Genomic DNA, 15,792 nt, shown 5'->3' on the forward strand with positions numbered 1-15,792 from the left:
ATCCAAAAGACAAACAACAACAAATGTTGGCGAGGTTGTGGAGAAAGGGGAACCCTCCTACACTGCTGGTGGGAATGTAAATTAGTTCAACCATTGTGGAAAGCAGTATGGAGGTTCCTCACAATGCTCAAAATAGACTTACCATTTGACCCAGGAATACCACTCCTAGGAATTTACCCTAAGAACACAGCACTCAAGTTTGAAAAAAGCAGATGCACTCCTATGTTTATCACAGCACTATTTACAATAGCCAAGAATTGGAAGCAACCTAAGTGTTCATCAGTAGATGAATGGATAAAGAAGATGTGTTACATATACACAATGGAATATTACTCAGCCATAAGAGGAAAACAAATCTTACCATTTGCAACAACATGGATGGAGCTAGAGGGTATTATGCTCAGTGAAATAAGCCAAGCAGAGAAATAGAAATACCAAATGATTTCACTCATCTGTGGAGTATAAGAACAAAGGAAAAACTGAAGGAACAAAACAGCAGAATCACAGAACCCAAGAATGGACTAATAGTTACCAAAGGGAAAGGGACTGGGGAGGATGGGTGGGTAGGGAGGGATAAGGGGGGGAGATGAAGGGGGGTATTATGATTAGCATGCATAATGGGGGGGTGGTAGAAAGGGGAGGGCTGTACAACACAGAGAAGACAAGTAGTGATTCTACAACATTTTGCTATGCTGATGGACAGTGACTGTAAAGGGGTTTGTTGGGGGGACCTGGTATAGGGGAGAGCCCAGTAAACATAATATTTTTCATGTAATTGTAGATTAATGATAACAAAAAAAAAAGAAAAGGGAAGAAAAGGGGGATTACTCCCTGATAGGATAAAACTAACTGTAAATCAACGATTAAAGCATGCTTTTAATATCCTTAATTTTGCTCATTTAAAGGGTGTCAGATGATCAGCTAAGGAAGTACATTTTTCTGGTAATATTCCTTTCTCTTAAAGAAATAAATAAATAAAGCAGTTCCTGTGTGGTGATCTCCAATAAGTTCTTATGATATAAAGGGAATATCAAAGTGTGGGCAAAGGGTTTGTTTGTGTTTATACAGAGGATCAAAGCCTAATTTGGCTACCCAGAAAATGAAATAAGATAAGATATGAAGAAGAACTTCCAACATCAACATTCTCTGGAAGAGTCATTCCAGAAGATGAACATCAAAAAACTTCAACAAAGATCCTGGTGCTGTTGCAGTTGTAGCTGCATTCATCCCACCGGTTCCTGGACTTGCCATTGGAATGAAGAAGGAGGTATCTAAGCTGGCCTTTGCATACAGTAAAACAACAAATTTGACTGGATCTATACTGTCGGAACTCAACCAAAAATTAGGAGAAGTGCAAGTTGCAGTGCTCCAAAATCTTGCGACTACAGACTATCTACTGTTAAAAGAAATATGGGATGTGAACAGTTCCCAGGAATGTGTTGTTTTAATTTTTCTGATTTTTCTCAAACTATTCAAATTCAGTTAGACAATATCCATCATATCATTGATAAGTTTTCACAAATGCCTAGGGTGTCTAACTGGTTTTCTTGGTTTCACTGGATATGGCTGGTAATTGTAGGTCTGCTTTGGTTATGTAGCTGTATTCCTATTATGTTAATGTGTGTGCGCAATTTAATTAGTAGTTTAAAACCTATACATGCTTATGTTACTCTACAAGAAGATATGTCAAAGAAATAATCAATCTTCCCATGTTTTCTTCCATCTAATACTTCTATAGCTTTTCTTCTTTCTTTATAATTACAACCCTTAAGTAGAATTCGTGCCTCATAACGAAATTACCGAGTATCATAATTCTTCCAAGTGGTAAAGATACCTCAAGACAAATGCTGGGCATAAAAGCCACAGGGCATAAATCTGCAAAGAAGTAAAAAGCTAACCTTTTCAAACAATACTGCTTCTCTCTCATTTACCAACTTTACATTTCCCTGTATGGCTCCGGAAGATGACTGGTTAGCCAGAGACGGGTAAGATTCCTCAAGGGAGGAACAACCTAAGACAGGCACAGTCGCAGGGGGGCCATCAGGTGAGAAATTGGGGATCAACAGAAGTGAGGCTTAGAACCTCACCCCCCCTGTTTTGAGAAAAATCTTCTGCATCCGTGGATGTTTTGTTGCCCTTGTCTAGCTTGGATTAATACTTAGTCTATAGGCACAGACCTGATCATCTACATTTGCCCTCTTAACAGTACTAAATTATGTTTTCTACCTTTATCTTGCATCTAACTACCACTTAAGCATCTTATTTAAAATAATAATAATAATAATAATAAGGGAGAAATGTGGGATTCACATATAAATCAAGTATAAAAATCAAACGAATATTCATATCTGACCTGATTGTTTATAGTTCATAATGCGTGATCAAAACCAAAAGTTTCTGTGATGACTGCCCTTGCCTTTGTATACTACAAAGCTATTCACATGTTCACCATGTAAGAACTTATTCACTATGTAAGAATTTGTTCACCATGTAAGAACTTGTTCGTTATGCTTCAGAAGATTGGAGACTGTTGAGAACTAGGCTTGGGGTTGATTAATGATTGTACATTGAGTCCCCTATACAGAATTTTATTGTTGTTAACAACCATTTGATCAATAAATATGAGAGATGTCCTCCAAAAAAAAAAAATACCAATGGCATTTTCTACAGAATTAGAACAAGTAATTATTAAATTTGTAGAGAACCACAGAAGACTCCAAATAGCCAAAATGATGGCTAAGAACAAAATATCACACTTCCTGATTTCAAACTATACTACAAAGCTATAATAATCAGTACAGTACTGGTACAAAAACAGTCACATGGATCAGTGGAACAGTATGGCCCAAAAATAAACCCATGTTTATATGGCTAATTAATCAGTGACAGCAGAGGCAAAACTCTACAATGGGGAAAAGACAGTCTCTTCAATAAGTGGTGTTGGGAAAGCCCACATGCAAAAGAATGAAACTGGACCAGTTTCTTATACCATACACAAAAATAAACTAAAAAATGGATTAAAGACCTAAATGTAAAACCTAAAAACACAAAACTCCTAAGAGATAAATAGGCAGTAATGAAAGGGCAACCTACTGAATGGGAGAATATATTTGCAAATGACAAATCTGATAAGGGGTTGATATCCAAAATATATAGAGAACTCATACAACTCAACACAAACACAAAAATTCAATTAAAAAATGGGTAGAGGACCTGAATAGACATTTTCCAAAAAGGGCATATAGATGGCCAACAGACACATGAAAAGATGCTCAACATCATTAATCATCAGGGAAATGCAAATTAAAACTACAATGAGAGAGTACCTCACACTATTGGCATGGTATAAAAAAGATAAGAAATAAGTGTTGATGAGGGTGTGGGAAAAAGGAACCCTCATGCACTGTTGGTGGGAATGTAAATTGGTGCAACTGCTGTGGAAAACAGTATAGAGGTGCCTCAAAATCTAAAAATAGAACTACCATATGGTCTAGCAGTTCTACTTCTATCTAAAGAAAATGAAAACAAAAAAAAGATATACACCCCACGTTCATTGCAGCATTATTTACAATAGCCAAGATATGGAAGCAACTAAGTGTTCATCAATAAATGAATGGATAAAGGTGTGTATGTGTGATGGAATATTAGCATAAAAAAGAATGAGATCTTGCCATTTGTGACAATGTAGACAGACCTGGAGGGTATTATGTTACGTGAAATAAGTCAGACTGACAGACAAATACTGGATGATATCACTAATGTGTGGAACCTAAAAATCAAAACAAATGAACAACAAAATAGAAACAGACTCATAAATACAGAGAACAAACTGGAAGTTGCCGGTTAACAAGTCATAGGGTTGTAAAATAGAGCATAGGGAATACAGTAAATAATACTGTAATAACTTTGCATAGTGACAGATGGTAACTGCATTTACCATGGTGAGCATTTTGAAATGTATATATACATTATGTGTATATATGTAATATATATATACACACAAATGTCTAATCACTATGTTGTATACCTGAAGCTAATATAATACTGTATGTCAACTCTGCTTCACTAAAACACAAAATAAGGCCTCATTGCTAAATAATCTAAATATTCTATGCATTAATACCATTTGTGAATCAGAATAACACATAGGCTCTCACCAGTACTTTGGTTTTACACAGTCTCTTCAGAACTTTGTTTTTCAAAAGAAATCAGAATCTCTACAATATTATTGTCCATCACTAGGTAGCCGAGCTACCAAAGTAATCTTGTCTAAACTAAAAGTCCTTTATTCTACCTGGATTCAAAGAAACCTATGGTTTATTTTTCAGAAATGAAACACTTTTAAAACAATGAACATAAGTAACAAAGTACTATTTTTTAAAACATCATTTTAGAGTAATGATTAAAGATACAGAGTTCTATTTACAATAGTGTCTTTCTCAGAAACCTTTCATATTACAGATTATAGTAAGAGAAGCCCTTCCTGGCATACTTTAGTCTGTAAACTAGAAGTACCGTGAGCTGTTTCTTTGTTTCCTATGGCTGTATAGCTTCCCTTAGTCTTAGTCAACTGTAGTCTGTTCCAAGTTTTTAAAACTACTCACATGAAAGGTATGTTTACTTTTCCAGCTACTACTCTCAGAGTTTTTGCTTCTGTTTACAAATGCAGAAGCAAAAATGACTATAGAAAGTTGCTACGAAACACTGATATGGTTGGAGTTGTAAAAGCCCTAGTCTCTCTTTTTCTAATCAGATCTTTTCTTGTTAAAGTGTGTTTCTCTTTCCTAAGTCTGTTTATACCCACAGAGGATTTATCATTGACTTAGGTGGTTTACACCCCTTAGCAGCTTTAATAAACAACTTTATCTGAAAACTATCTTATGTAAAGGGTATACATACCCAGTTCAAACATACTGAATAAAACTGGTTTCATGATGATTATTCTACTGAAGTGACCCTACTAGATTATTTTCTAACAGTCATTATCTTACAACTAATTTTCTTGAAAATGAATTAAACACACTTTGTTTTTCTGAAAAATAACTGAGTTTTAGTTACTTTCTATTTTGTTTGCATTTTGCTACCTGCATTCTAGCATAGTAATTTGAAAATGTTTCACATATTCTAGGCTCTTGAAAATCATTTACAACAAAAACATTCTGCAGAACTTCAGTCATTAAAAGATGCACACAGAGAGTCAATGGAGGGCTTCCGGATAGAAATGGAACAGGAACTTCAGACACTTCGGTTTGAATTAGAAGATGAAGGAAAGGCTATGCTTGGTATTTTGAAATGATTATAATCTTGTCATATTTATTTTTACATTCTTTTATGTTAACATTCCACATGAAATCACAGTTTTACTTTTAACTTTTGAAAATCAAAATAAATAGCTAAGTGTTTTGCATATTTTATTTGAAGTTACCAGATGAAGAGGTGAGTATGGTGGAGTGGAATGGACAGAACACAAATAGTAATGTGAGGTCCTCTCAACTTTCTCCGTATTCTGCCTATGTAAACAACACCCGCCAGTGTGTCCATCTGTCATTAGGGACCAAGTGGAATCAGGACAGGTAGGTTTTCCACTGTCCAGTGCCTGAAAGGATAGATAAGCATAGAGCCACATGTCCTTAGATTAGATAATCCTATTGTTTTTCTTCCACTTCAGGATTTTATTTTAATGAGAAAAGTCATGTTTAGGTTTGACTTTTTGTTTAGGTATCTTTCAGATATTTTAGGTATCTTTCATATATTTTAAATTTAAAATATCTTTCGTATATTTTATGTATGAAATGTTCAAAACACTATGGTTTTTATAAGGAGATCAGTTGAGTTTTGAAGAAAAACTAGGAACCTATCTAAATTTTTTTGTTTTTTATTGTCATTCAGTAACTTTTTATTCCTACGATCTCATTTACCTCGGTTTTTTTTTTCCCAAATTCTCCTAATATTCTTAATGTATGTTGCAACACTTCAGCAACACTCTTTCCAAACAGGAATTGGGAAAATGATGAATTCCAAATCACTCAGAGTACTCACCAGCCAGTACTTAACATCTTTCAGGAATATTTGAAATAATTCTTATGTGGATGGGAAGTCACTTAAATATATGTTATGGTACCGTTCAACTCTGAAATGTTATTATTCCAATAGTCAATGAAAAGAGTTAAATTTCATCTCCATTAGCATCTTAAATACAAACTGAAAGCATCTATAAAAATATCTTGACCCATTTGAGCCAATGAAAATGTTCTTGTCCTCAAAGTTAGATGGCCTCTAAATTCATGATATTCTGTTAGTCTATAATATAATTTTAAGAGACATACACCATCCTGTGATATTTTAATGGGCATATACAAGTGTCCTAATTTTAAAAATAATATTGTGACTTTCATAATTTTTATCTAAAGTATTGATATATTTTAAAAATACACTTTTTTTTCTTGGATTGCAGCTTCCTTACGCTCAGAACTAAACCACCAACATGCAACTGCAATTGATTTGTTACGACATAATCATCATCAAGAATTGGCGGCTGCTAAAATGGAATTAGAGAGAAGTATAGACATCAACAGAAGACAGGTAAAGCATAACATTGTGTTGTGTGATGACTACTTAAATGTGAATAGACTTGAATGTTCAAAATTTTATGAAAATTGTTCTATAATAAATAGTATTTTCACTAGTTACTTTTTACTATTACATTTGATATCATGGCTTTTTAACTGAGTATTTTGAATTTTACTTGCATCTTGAGAAAGTGAACAACAAAATATAAATTACACATAGAATGAAGACAGAACACTGTAAAACAGCACTGTCCAGTAGAACTTTCCATGATGATGTATCTGTTCTCTATCTGTGCTATCCACTATGGTAGTCACTAGCCACATGGACCAAATATGTCTAGTGCAACTAGGGACCTGGATTTTCCATTTTATTTAATTTTCATGAATTTAGACTTCATTTTAAGTGGCCATGTTGGATAGCATGGTCCTCAAGAAGCAAAAAATAATTTGTATTTCGATATCACTCTAACACAGCTGCTGTTTTTCTTTTTAAAATTTGCTCTTTGGCCAAGTACTTCGTTTAATTAGAGAGTCTGTAATCCTGAATGTATTTGTATCTGGAAAGATGTATTTCTAGACACAGTGCAATGAGGGCTATTATTTGTTTATTAAACTGTGACTTTAACTTCGTTAGTCTTTAGTTAGGTTAAATGATCAGTCCAAATCTTCTTTATGTTGCTAGGAAGTCTTAAATGAGTCGCCTTATAGCCATGGAGGGAAGTTACATTCTCTTCGTCTAGGCTGACACTGATGTTGACAGTATCTAGTACTAGAGAACTTGTAGAAAACAGTAAAAACTTCTAGGAAAATGGAAGGGAGCTTATCTGTCAGACAAGATAACTGCTAGGCCAGTACTAAGCAAAGTCCGTGGGATGTGTGCATGTTGGGATGGCCTCCATAGATGCAGGTCCTTTTTAGATTAAAGAACAATGGTGCCAGCATTTTACTGTAGACCATACAACTTACTGAGATGTAAGAGTCCTGTGTTCTAATGTCAGCTCTGCCATTAAGTATAAATCATCCTTGGACAAATCATCTCTTGGGTATTGGCTTCCTCATCTGTAAAATGACGAAGATGCCTTTTTATGGTCTTTTAGCCCTGACACTGTTGAAGCTGTATCCATATAAACACTTTTACAGAAAGAGAAGAGGCCTTGAGGTTCTCTTATTTCAGCAGTTTGGTTTCTAAGCAATGTCAACTTTATTACATTTGACATTCCAGTATGTCATTTTCTTTCCCTCAGCAAAACAGAAAGCAAATATGTAGAAAAATTTTAAGAATAATTTGTTTTTTTTTTCAGAGTAAGGAGCACATGTGTAGAATAACAGATTTACAAGAGGAATTAAGGCACAGAGAACATCGCATCTCAGACTTGGATAACGAGGTGCAGCACCTTCATGAAAATATAAGTGCCCTAACCAAAGAACTGGAATTTAAGGGGAAAGAAATTCTCAGAATACGAAGTGAATCTAACCAGCAGATGAGGTATGCCATTAATTACAAGAGAAGGAATATGTGGTGTTATCTAAAAGAGTGTTGTGATGGTATTTAGCAAATACATGCCTATTTTCATGACTAGACTGCCTTCTAGTAAGATATTGACACGAGTTTTTACTTTGTTGACTATGTTATTGTCATAGTCTAGAACATAGATGAAATGACTGTACTTTGAATGGTGTATATACCTTCATTAACTTCGGAAATTGTGTATAATGAACTAAAATCTCCATAAAATGTTATTTTTAAAAGCATTAAAGGAGACAACTTTAACAAGCTAGAAGATTAGAGCAAAGTAAATAATTTACTTTAGATTGTTTCCATTAATTTACTGTATATTATACCTAAAACCATTTCAAATCTGGTTAGAATATAGAAAGTTTTGAAAGCTTGACTTCAGAATAACATTTTCTTAACTAAAAACAAATTAAACAGGTTGCATGAACAAGATTTAAACCAGAGACTTGAAAAAGAGCTGGATGTCATGACAGCAGACCACCTCAGAGAGAAAAATATCATGCGGGCAGATTTTAATAAGACTAACGAGCTACTCAAGGAAATTAATGCAGCTTTACAAGTGTCGTAAGTCATGTTATGTTAAAGAAAATTCATGTGTGGGTAATAAACTAAGGAGCATTCTGTCTAACCAAATTAGCTACTCTTTTAAGTCTAAATAATACTTAAAAAAAACATAAGTGCTTTATTACAAATGGTAATTGCCATATGATGTATTCTCTAATTAGGATAAACCAATTGAATGATACTGTTTTATTAACTGCTCCTGCTACAGTTCTATTAGGACGTGCTTGTCTAAAGACAGTCCCTCAGGGTGATGAATTGTCATGCCATGGTGAAAACTCAAAAGATGTCCATTATATAATGTTAAGTAAAAAGAGCATATTATACCTGATAGTAATATTATGATCTTACACATACACTAATAATACCTATTTGAACAAAGCTATCATGATATTTTAAAAACAGATACAAAATTTTAATATAGTTTCCTCTATGGAGTAGATTAGGAGGTATTTGAGGTAGGGAAGAGCAAAAACATCCTGTTGTTAAAAGAATTGTTTTAATTATTGTTCAATGTTTATAAAATATTTAATAGCCCCTGTCTTTCCTTTGTAAAGCACTTTTAAAAAGGAAAGGAGACACTAAAAACTGCTATAGCTAATGCAACAACCATTCACTCCATCTCTTTGGCCTAAACCTTTATCTCAATCTAAGCTACTGCAAATTATTTATTCACCTTCAGTCTCTCCTCTTCCAAGCAATCAAAACTTCATACAAAATTTATAAGTATCTCCACATAATTCACTAAAGTCAGTATAGTGACTTATCCCATTAGCCACAGTCTCAAAGTCAAAATTAAACTTTTAGCTTCAGTTCGCCTCATCTTGCTTCATCCAACAGCCACTCTGATTCCCCATCTATTGCTTTTGTGTCAGCCATAGTTTCCTTCTAAGATTCTCCTGTGTTCTCTAGTCTAGAATAACATCTGTGTCATTACTATCTAATTTTTCTCCCAATCTAAAAATCATCTCATGTTTCATCCATTTTACCAATTAAGCCTTACAGTACTTATTATTACATATGTAACACATATACCTACATTCTTTTTAGCTTTTCTCTTTTTTTTTTATTTAAGTATTGTCGATATACAATTTTACAATGGTTTCACATAAACACAGTGGTTTCAACGTTCACCCATATTATCAAGTCCTCACCCCCTCCATTGCAGTTATTGTCTATCAACGTAGTAAGATGTTATAGAGTTATTGCCTTCTCTATGCTGTACTGCCTTTCCTGTGACCTCCCTATATTGTGACTGCAAATTATAGTGCCCTTTAATCCCTTTCTTCCTCCTTACCCACCCTCCCCAGCCTCTCCCTTTTGGTAATCACTAGTGCCTTCTTGGAGAGTCTACTGCTAGAACAACCTTCTGTTTTGCTTTGTTTTTAAATTCCACAAATGAGTGAGCTCATTTGGTATTTGTCTGTCTTTACCTGGCTTATTTCACTGAGCATAATACTCTCTAGATCCATCCATGTTGTTGCAAATGGGAGGATTTCTTTTCCTTTTATGGCTGAATAATATTCCATTGTGAATATATACCCACATTCTTAAGTGAACACAGACCCCCAGTCATTGACATTTACTTCAGTGACCTCTGAGATGAGGTATTCCTTCTAATGGATGTATACACATTTTCACATAAGTATGCACTGAATGAATGTTTCAGAATGAATTTTTTGAGGATTCCCTATAATATTTGCCACTTTGTGAAGTTATCCTTAAAATGGTGAGGGGATTCATGAGATCATTTTCCCAGTCACAGTGACTTTTGATGTTTGCTGTTATGAAAGGTAATTTTAAAATTAAAAAATTTTAAATGGGAGGGTCACAGTAAGAGCTTAGGTATCTTCCATGTAGAAGAGCTTATAACCTCAGGCATTTTGCAAGAATGAGTTTCAATAAAACCCAGTGCCTTGGCTTTCCCTTCTCCTGGCCTCAGTGTTATTCATCAGGCAGAGGCTGAAATCCTGACACCCTCCACAGCACACTCTGAAAAAACATGCTGACAAAAAAGAATAACTTCTGTGTGTCCATGTGTCCTGTCTCCTTAGGAATGTTGATTTACAAAGAGTAAAGATTATATATTTGCTTCTACTTTATTCTGTTGTATGTGGTTTTGCACATTATGAATTTTCAATACATAGTATTCTATATTATCATTTTTAATAATCAAAGAATAAGTATTACTCATAAGTCAAATATTTTATGTACTTTTCTAGATTTACCATTTGTTTTATGCTTCAACTAGGTCCGTGCTAACCAACCATCTTTTTTGTTTCACCAGAAACATGCTGCCTTCATACAATTAGCCTCTAGCTTTAGGTATTTATTCTTTAGTTAAAAACAAACAACATGTATTTACAAAAGGGTTGTCCAATAGATTTTGCTGTGACAATGAAAATGTCCTATGCTGTGTCCAGCTGAAATGGCCATTGAGCACTTGAATGGTGGCTAGTGCAACAAAGGAACTCAATTTTTAGTTTCATTTACTTCTAATTAATTTAAGTGTAAATAGCCACATAAGGGCTAATGGCTCCTATATTGGGAAGCACAGTTTAGGCAGTTGAATATTGCTGGCCCACATCCTTAAATGCAGCCTGCTTGGATCTGCCAAACGGTGAGCAGAGCTGGTGAGTATAGAGAGTCCATTTCAACTTAAGTTGCTGGGGGGAGCATCATGGAACTGTTCTCTGCCTGTTCCAGAGAGCTGAAGGGTACCCTATTGAAGTTCCTAATTAACTGCATGCTGATTGTAAGCCATAAAGTCAGAAAAGCCCTGTGGATCCTTGGCAGTGAGTAGTAACAGAGGGACTGGAGGAACATGGTCTTCCTGCCCTAAACCCTGTTACCCTCCAAGAAAAAGGTACAAAAAACTTAAAGGACGGAAAATATCCTCTTAATATTGTAGAAACGGTATTAAAAGTTCTGTATCTCTTATGGGATGAATGCTGGAAATCCTCTTCTCTAGTGCTGTATATTAAAGTTATCTTCAATATGCAGATATCCTGTAGAAATTATTTTATTTCTTGAGTGGTATGGTATCTTAGTAAAAACCTTATATCTAATAAATGTCATAGTTTTTGTTTTAGAAACAAATAAAAAAATGGGCTGTTGTAAAGAACTTTAAGCCAAATGTAAACATACATTGAACTTGAGGTATTCAGTGGCAAACCTTTACTATGCAAAAAGGTCATTGAGAATTATTATTGATAATTCAGGTTAACTTTACATTAACTTCTCACTGTGCTGAAGCGAAAAAATGATTTCTTCTTGGGGGAAACATTGCATTTCCATACTTGAACTTTAAGTAGGTCAGTAATCCCTCACTGAAAAAGAAGCACTTTACCACCCCAGAATTATTTATTCTTTAAAAGTGGTTTGAGTTATTTTATCTGTAACAACCTAACAGTTTGTTGTGGTGGTCCTTTGGTTTTTAAATTACTATTCAGGTCATTTTCATAAGCTTTGTGGGGCAGGCAACTGTCATTCTCTTGTCACAAGTCAGAGTACACACCCGTAACTTATAAAGCAAGTTCCAGTTAAACTGCTTCAGTTACTGTTTCCTTTCCTTAAGGCTGCAGAGAAGAATGGTATAATAGAGTTGTTTCATCTTTATGCAATTAAAATTTTTATAATACGTATAAAATACTATTGTTGGGCTCTAAAATCTCAGTTTACTGATTTTTTTTTGTCATTTTTAAAAAAGCAAGGGAGTATCGTCAACTTGGAAACTTGTATACAGTTTTTTACAGCTTTCTAGGCATTTATATTTTTTATTTGTGTTGTCAATGAACCATAGGCATTGACCTATATATATTTTATCAGAGCAAAAAAATGAGGGTGTGCATGCTGGAGAGAATCCAACAGTGACCCAATTAATAATGTATATGTTCTACTTCTGTCCTCTCTATTACTTTTAATGCCAACCTGTATTTTGAGTAAAAGGCTATAAGTACTTGTGTTTTTCCCACAAAACTGTTTCCCAGCCCTTAATCATCCCTATACAGCCTTTGGGAATTTGGTCATTTCTGGCTGCCTATGATATTATTTTCTCCATATTTTTTATTTTATTAAGGTATCATTGATATACGACACTCTTATGAAGGTTTCACAAGAAAAACAATGTGGTTACTACATTCACCCATATTGTCGAGTCCCCCCCCATACCGCATTGTAATCACTGCCCATCAGTGTAGTAAGATGCCAGAGTCACTACTTGTCCTCTCTGTGCAACACTGTCTTCCCCATGACCCCTCCCACACCATGTGAACTATTCATAATACCCCTCAATCCCCTTCTCCCTCCCTCCCCACCTGCCCTCCCCCACCTCTCCCCTTTGGTAATCACTAGTCCCTTTTTGGAGTCTGTGAGTCTGCTGCTATTTTGTTCCCTCAGTTTTGCTTCGTGTTATACTCCACAAATGAGGGAACTCATTTGATATTTGTCTTTCTCTGCCTGACTTATTTCACTGAGCATAATACCCTCTAGCTCCATCCATGTTGTTGCAAATGGTAGGATTTGTTTCTTTCTTATGGCTGACTAGTATTCCATTGTGTATAGGTATCACATTTTCTTTATCCATTCATCTACTGATGGACACAGGTTGCTTCCATATCTTGGCTACTGTAAATAGTGCTGCATCTCCCTATTGTTTGCATGAAATATCTTTTTCCATCCCTTCACTTTTAGTCTGTGTATGTCTTTGGGTTTGAAGTGAATCTCTTGTAGGCAGCATATACACGGGTCTTGTTTTTTTTATCCTTTCAGTGGCTCTATGTCTTTTGATTGGTGCATTCAGACCATTTACATTTAGGGTGATTATTGATAGGTATGTACTTATTGCTGTTGAAGGCTTTAGATTTGTGGTTACCAAAGGTTCAAGAGTAATTCCCTTACTATCTAACAGTCTAATTTAACTCACTTAGTATGCTATTACAAACACAACCTAAAGGTTCTTTTTTTCCTCCTATTTCTTCCTCCTCCATTCTTTATATATTAGGTATCATATTCTGTACTCTTTGTATATCCCTTGACTAACTTTGGGGGTAGTTGATTTGATTTTGCATCTGCTTAGTAATTAATTGTTCTACTTCCTTTACTTTGGTTTTATTTCCTCTGGTGACAGCTATTTAGCCTTAGGAACACTTCCATCTATAGCAGTCCCTCCAAAATACCCTGTAGAGATGGTTTGTGGGAGGTAAATTCTCTCAGCTTTTGCTTATCTGGAAATTGTTTAATCCCTCTTTCAAATTTAAATGATAATTTTTAGCAGGTAGAGTATTCTTGGTTCAAGGCCCTTGTTTCATTGCATTAAATATATCATGCCACTCCCTTCTGACCTGTAAGGTTTCTGCTGAGAAGTCTGATGATAGCCTGATGGGTTTTCCTTTGTAGGTGATCTTTTTTCTCTCTCTGGCTGCTTTCAATACTCTCTCCTTATCCTTGATCTTTGCCATTTTAATTATTGTATGTCTTGGTGTTGTCTTCCTTGGGTCCCTTGTGTTGGGAGATGTGTACACCTCCATGGCCTGAGAGACTATCTCCTTCCCCAGATGGGGAAGTTTTAAGCAATTACCTATTCAATGCACTCTCAACCCTTTTTCTCTCTCATCTTCTTCTGGTACCCCTATAATATGAATATTGTTCCATTTGGATTGGTCACACAGTTCTCTTAATATTCTTTCATTCCTAGAGATCCTTTTTTCTCTCTGTGCCACAGCTTCTTTGTATTCATCTTCTCTAATTTTTATTCCACTTACCATCTCTTCTACTACATCTAGTCTGCTTTTAAATCTCACCATTGTATGTTTCATTTCATATATTGAATTCATTAATGATTGAATATCCATCCTGAATTCTTCCCTGAGTTCTTGGATATTTTCCTGTACCTCCATGAGCATGTTTATGATTTTAATTTTAAAATCTCTTTCAGGAAGATTGATGAGTTAAGTTACACTTGGCCCTTTTTCTGGTGTTCATGGGATTTTGGTTTGAACCAGGTTCCTTTGACATTTCATATTTGTATATGGCACCCTCTAGTGTCCAAAAGCTCTACTCTCTTGAGCTGCTTAGCCCCTGGAATGATGTCAGGGATTGCAGGGGAGCCTTGCTGTTGCCTGGAGGGGAGTAGAGAGCTGTTTCCTGCTTACTGGCTGCTGTGCCTGTATCCACTGCCAGAACCAGTGGGCCGAGCACACAGGTGTAAGCCTCTATGCTTTGTGTTTGTAGCTGCCATAGGTGGGTGGCCTGATGCTAGGCAGGGGCTGCCAGTTTGTGAGCTAGTGTCAGCCGGCCAGGAGGAAGGCTTAGCAGTCTGCATATCATGGTTGGGGAACCTCATAGCTGCATAGACAGCCAAGGGAATGGAGCTCCTGAAGGTCCTGAAAGTTGCCAACCTGCTGGGCAGAGTGCATCCAATTTTGTCCACCCGACCTTTCTCCTGAGCAAGTAAGCTCTGTGCAGCCCTTGCCCCTTTAAACACCCTCTTGTTGTTAGGAAGTCTCTCAGACTGTCTGCCTTTCTTTTGTCCCAGAGCAGCCAGATGTGGATCCCTGTTTTCCACAAGCAGCTGGAATCTCAGTCTCTCCAAGAATTTCACCTGTCTTAGCTTTCCAACCCCACTAATCTCCAGAGCACCATGCAATGTAGGTTTGTGCTCCCAGAGCAGATCTCCAGGTCTGGGTGTTCAGCAGTCCTAGGCTTCCACCCTCTCCCCGCTCCGTTTCTCTTCCTGCTGCTGGTGAGCTGGGGTGGGGGAAGGGCTTGTGTCCCTTCAGATCATGGCTTTGATACATTATCCTGTTTTGTGAGGTCTGCTCTTTTCTCCAGGTGTATGCAGTCTGGCACAGCTTTCTTTCCTGTTGCTCCTTTAAGATTAGTTGTATTAACTATATTTTCATATTATGTTTGGTTTTGGGATGAGACCTCTGTCTCACCTCCATTCCGCCATGTTTAACCTGAATCCTTTTCTTTGTATTTTTAATTGACTCATTTTTAACTTAAAAATGTAACAAGAAAAGTATATTATCTCTGCAGTAAAACCATTATCACTACTGAAAATTACTACCCATTCTAAATAGAAACTAAACTATAAGCATATAAATGTAAATTCTGTGAAAATAGAACAGTGTTATTAGAGCCTAT

The 15,792-nt window shown here is 35.9% G+C and overlaps 1 protein-coding gene across 8 annotated transcripts in view; it reads left to right on the top strand.

The window, feature by feature from the left end:
- Nucleotides 1-15,792, top strand: part of FAM184A (family with sequence similarity 184 member A) — a 123,316-nt gene that overhangs the window by 97,606 nt on the left and 9,918 nt on the right. For 5 of the 8 annotated variants that reach the window (XM_036925063.2, XM_036925058.2, XM_036925060.2 and 2 more), the window contains 4 exons: nucleotides 5,129-5,282; nucleotides 6,455-6,582; nucleotides 7,871-8,055; nucleotides 8,503-8,649. In XM_036925063.2, coding sequence (XP_036780958.2) covers nucleotides 5,129-5,282; nucleotides 6,455-6,582; nucleotides 7,871-8,055; nucleotides 8,503-8,649 — 614 coding nt within the window. The remainder of the gene's footprint in view (nucleotides 1-5,128; nucleotides 5,283-6,454; nucleotides 6,583-7,870; nucleotides 8,056-8,502; nucleotides 8,650-15,792) is intronic. The other 3 variants (XM_036925061.2, XM_036925062.2, XM_036925064.2) reach the window with 1 other exon arrangement.

This window comes from Manis pentadactyla, chromosome 12, assembly GCF_030020395.1.
Source record: "Manis pentadactyla isolate mManPen7 chromosome 12, mManPen7.hap1, whole genome shotgun sequence".
Taxonomy (NCBI): Eukaryota; Metazoa; Chordata; class Mammalia; order Pholidota; family Manidae; genus Manis; species Manis pentadactyla.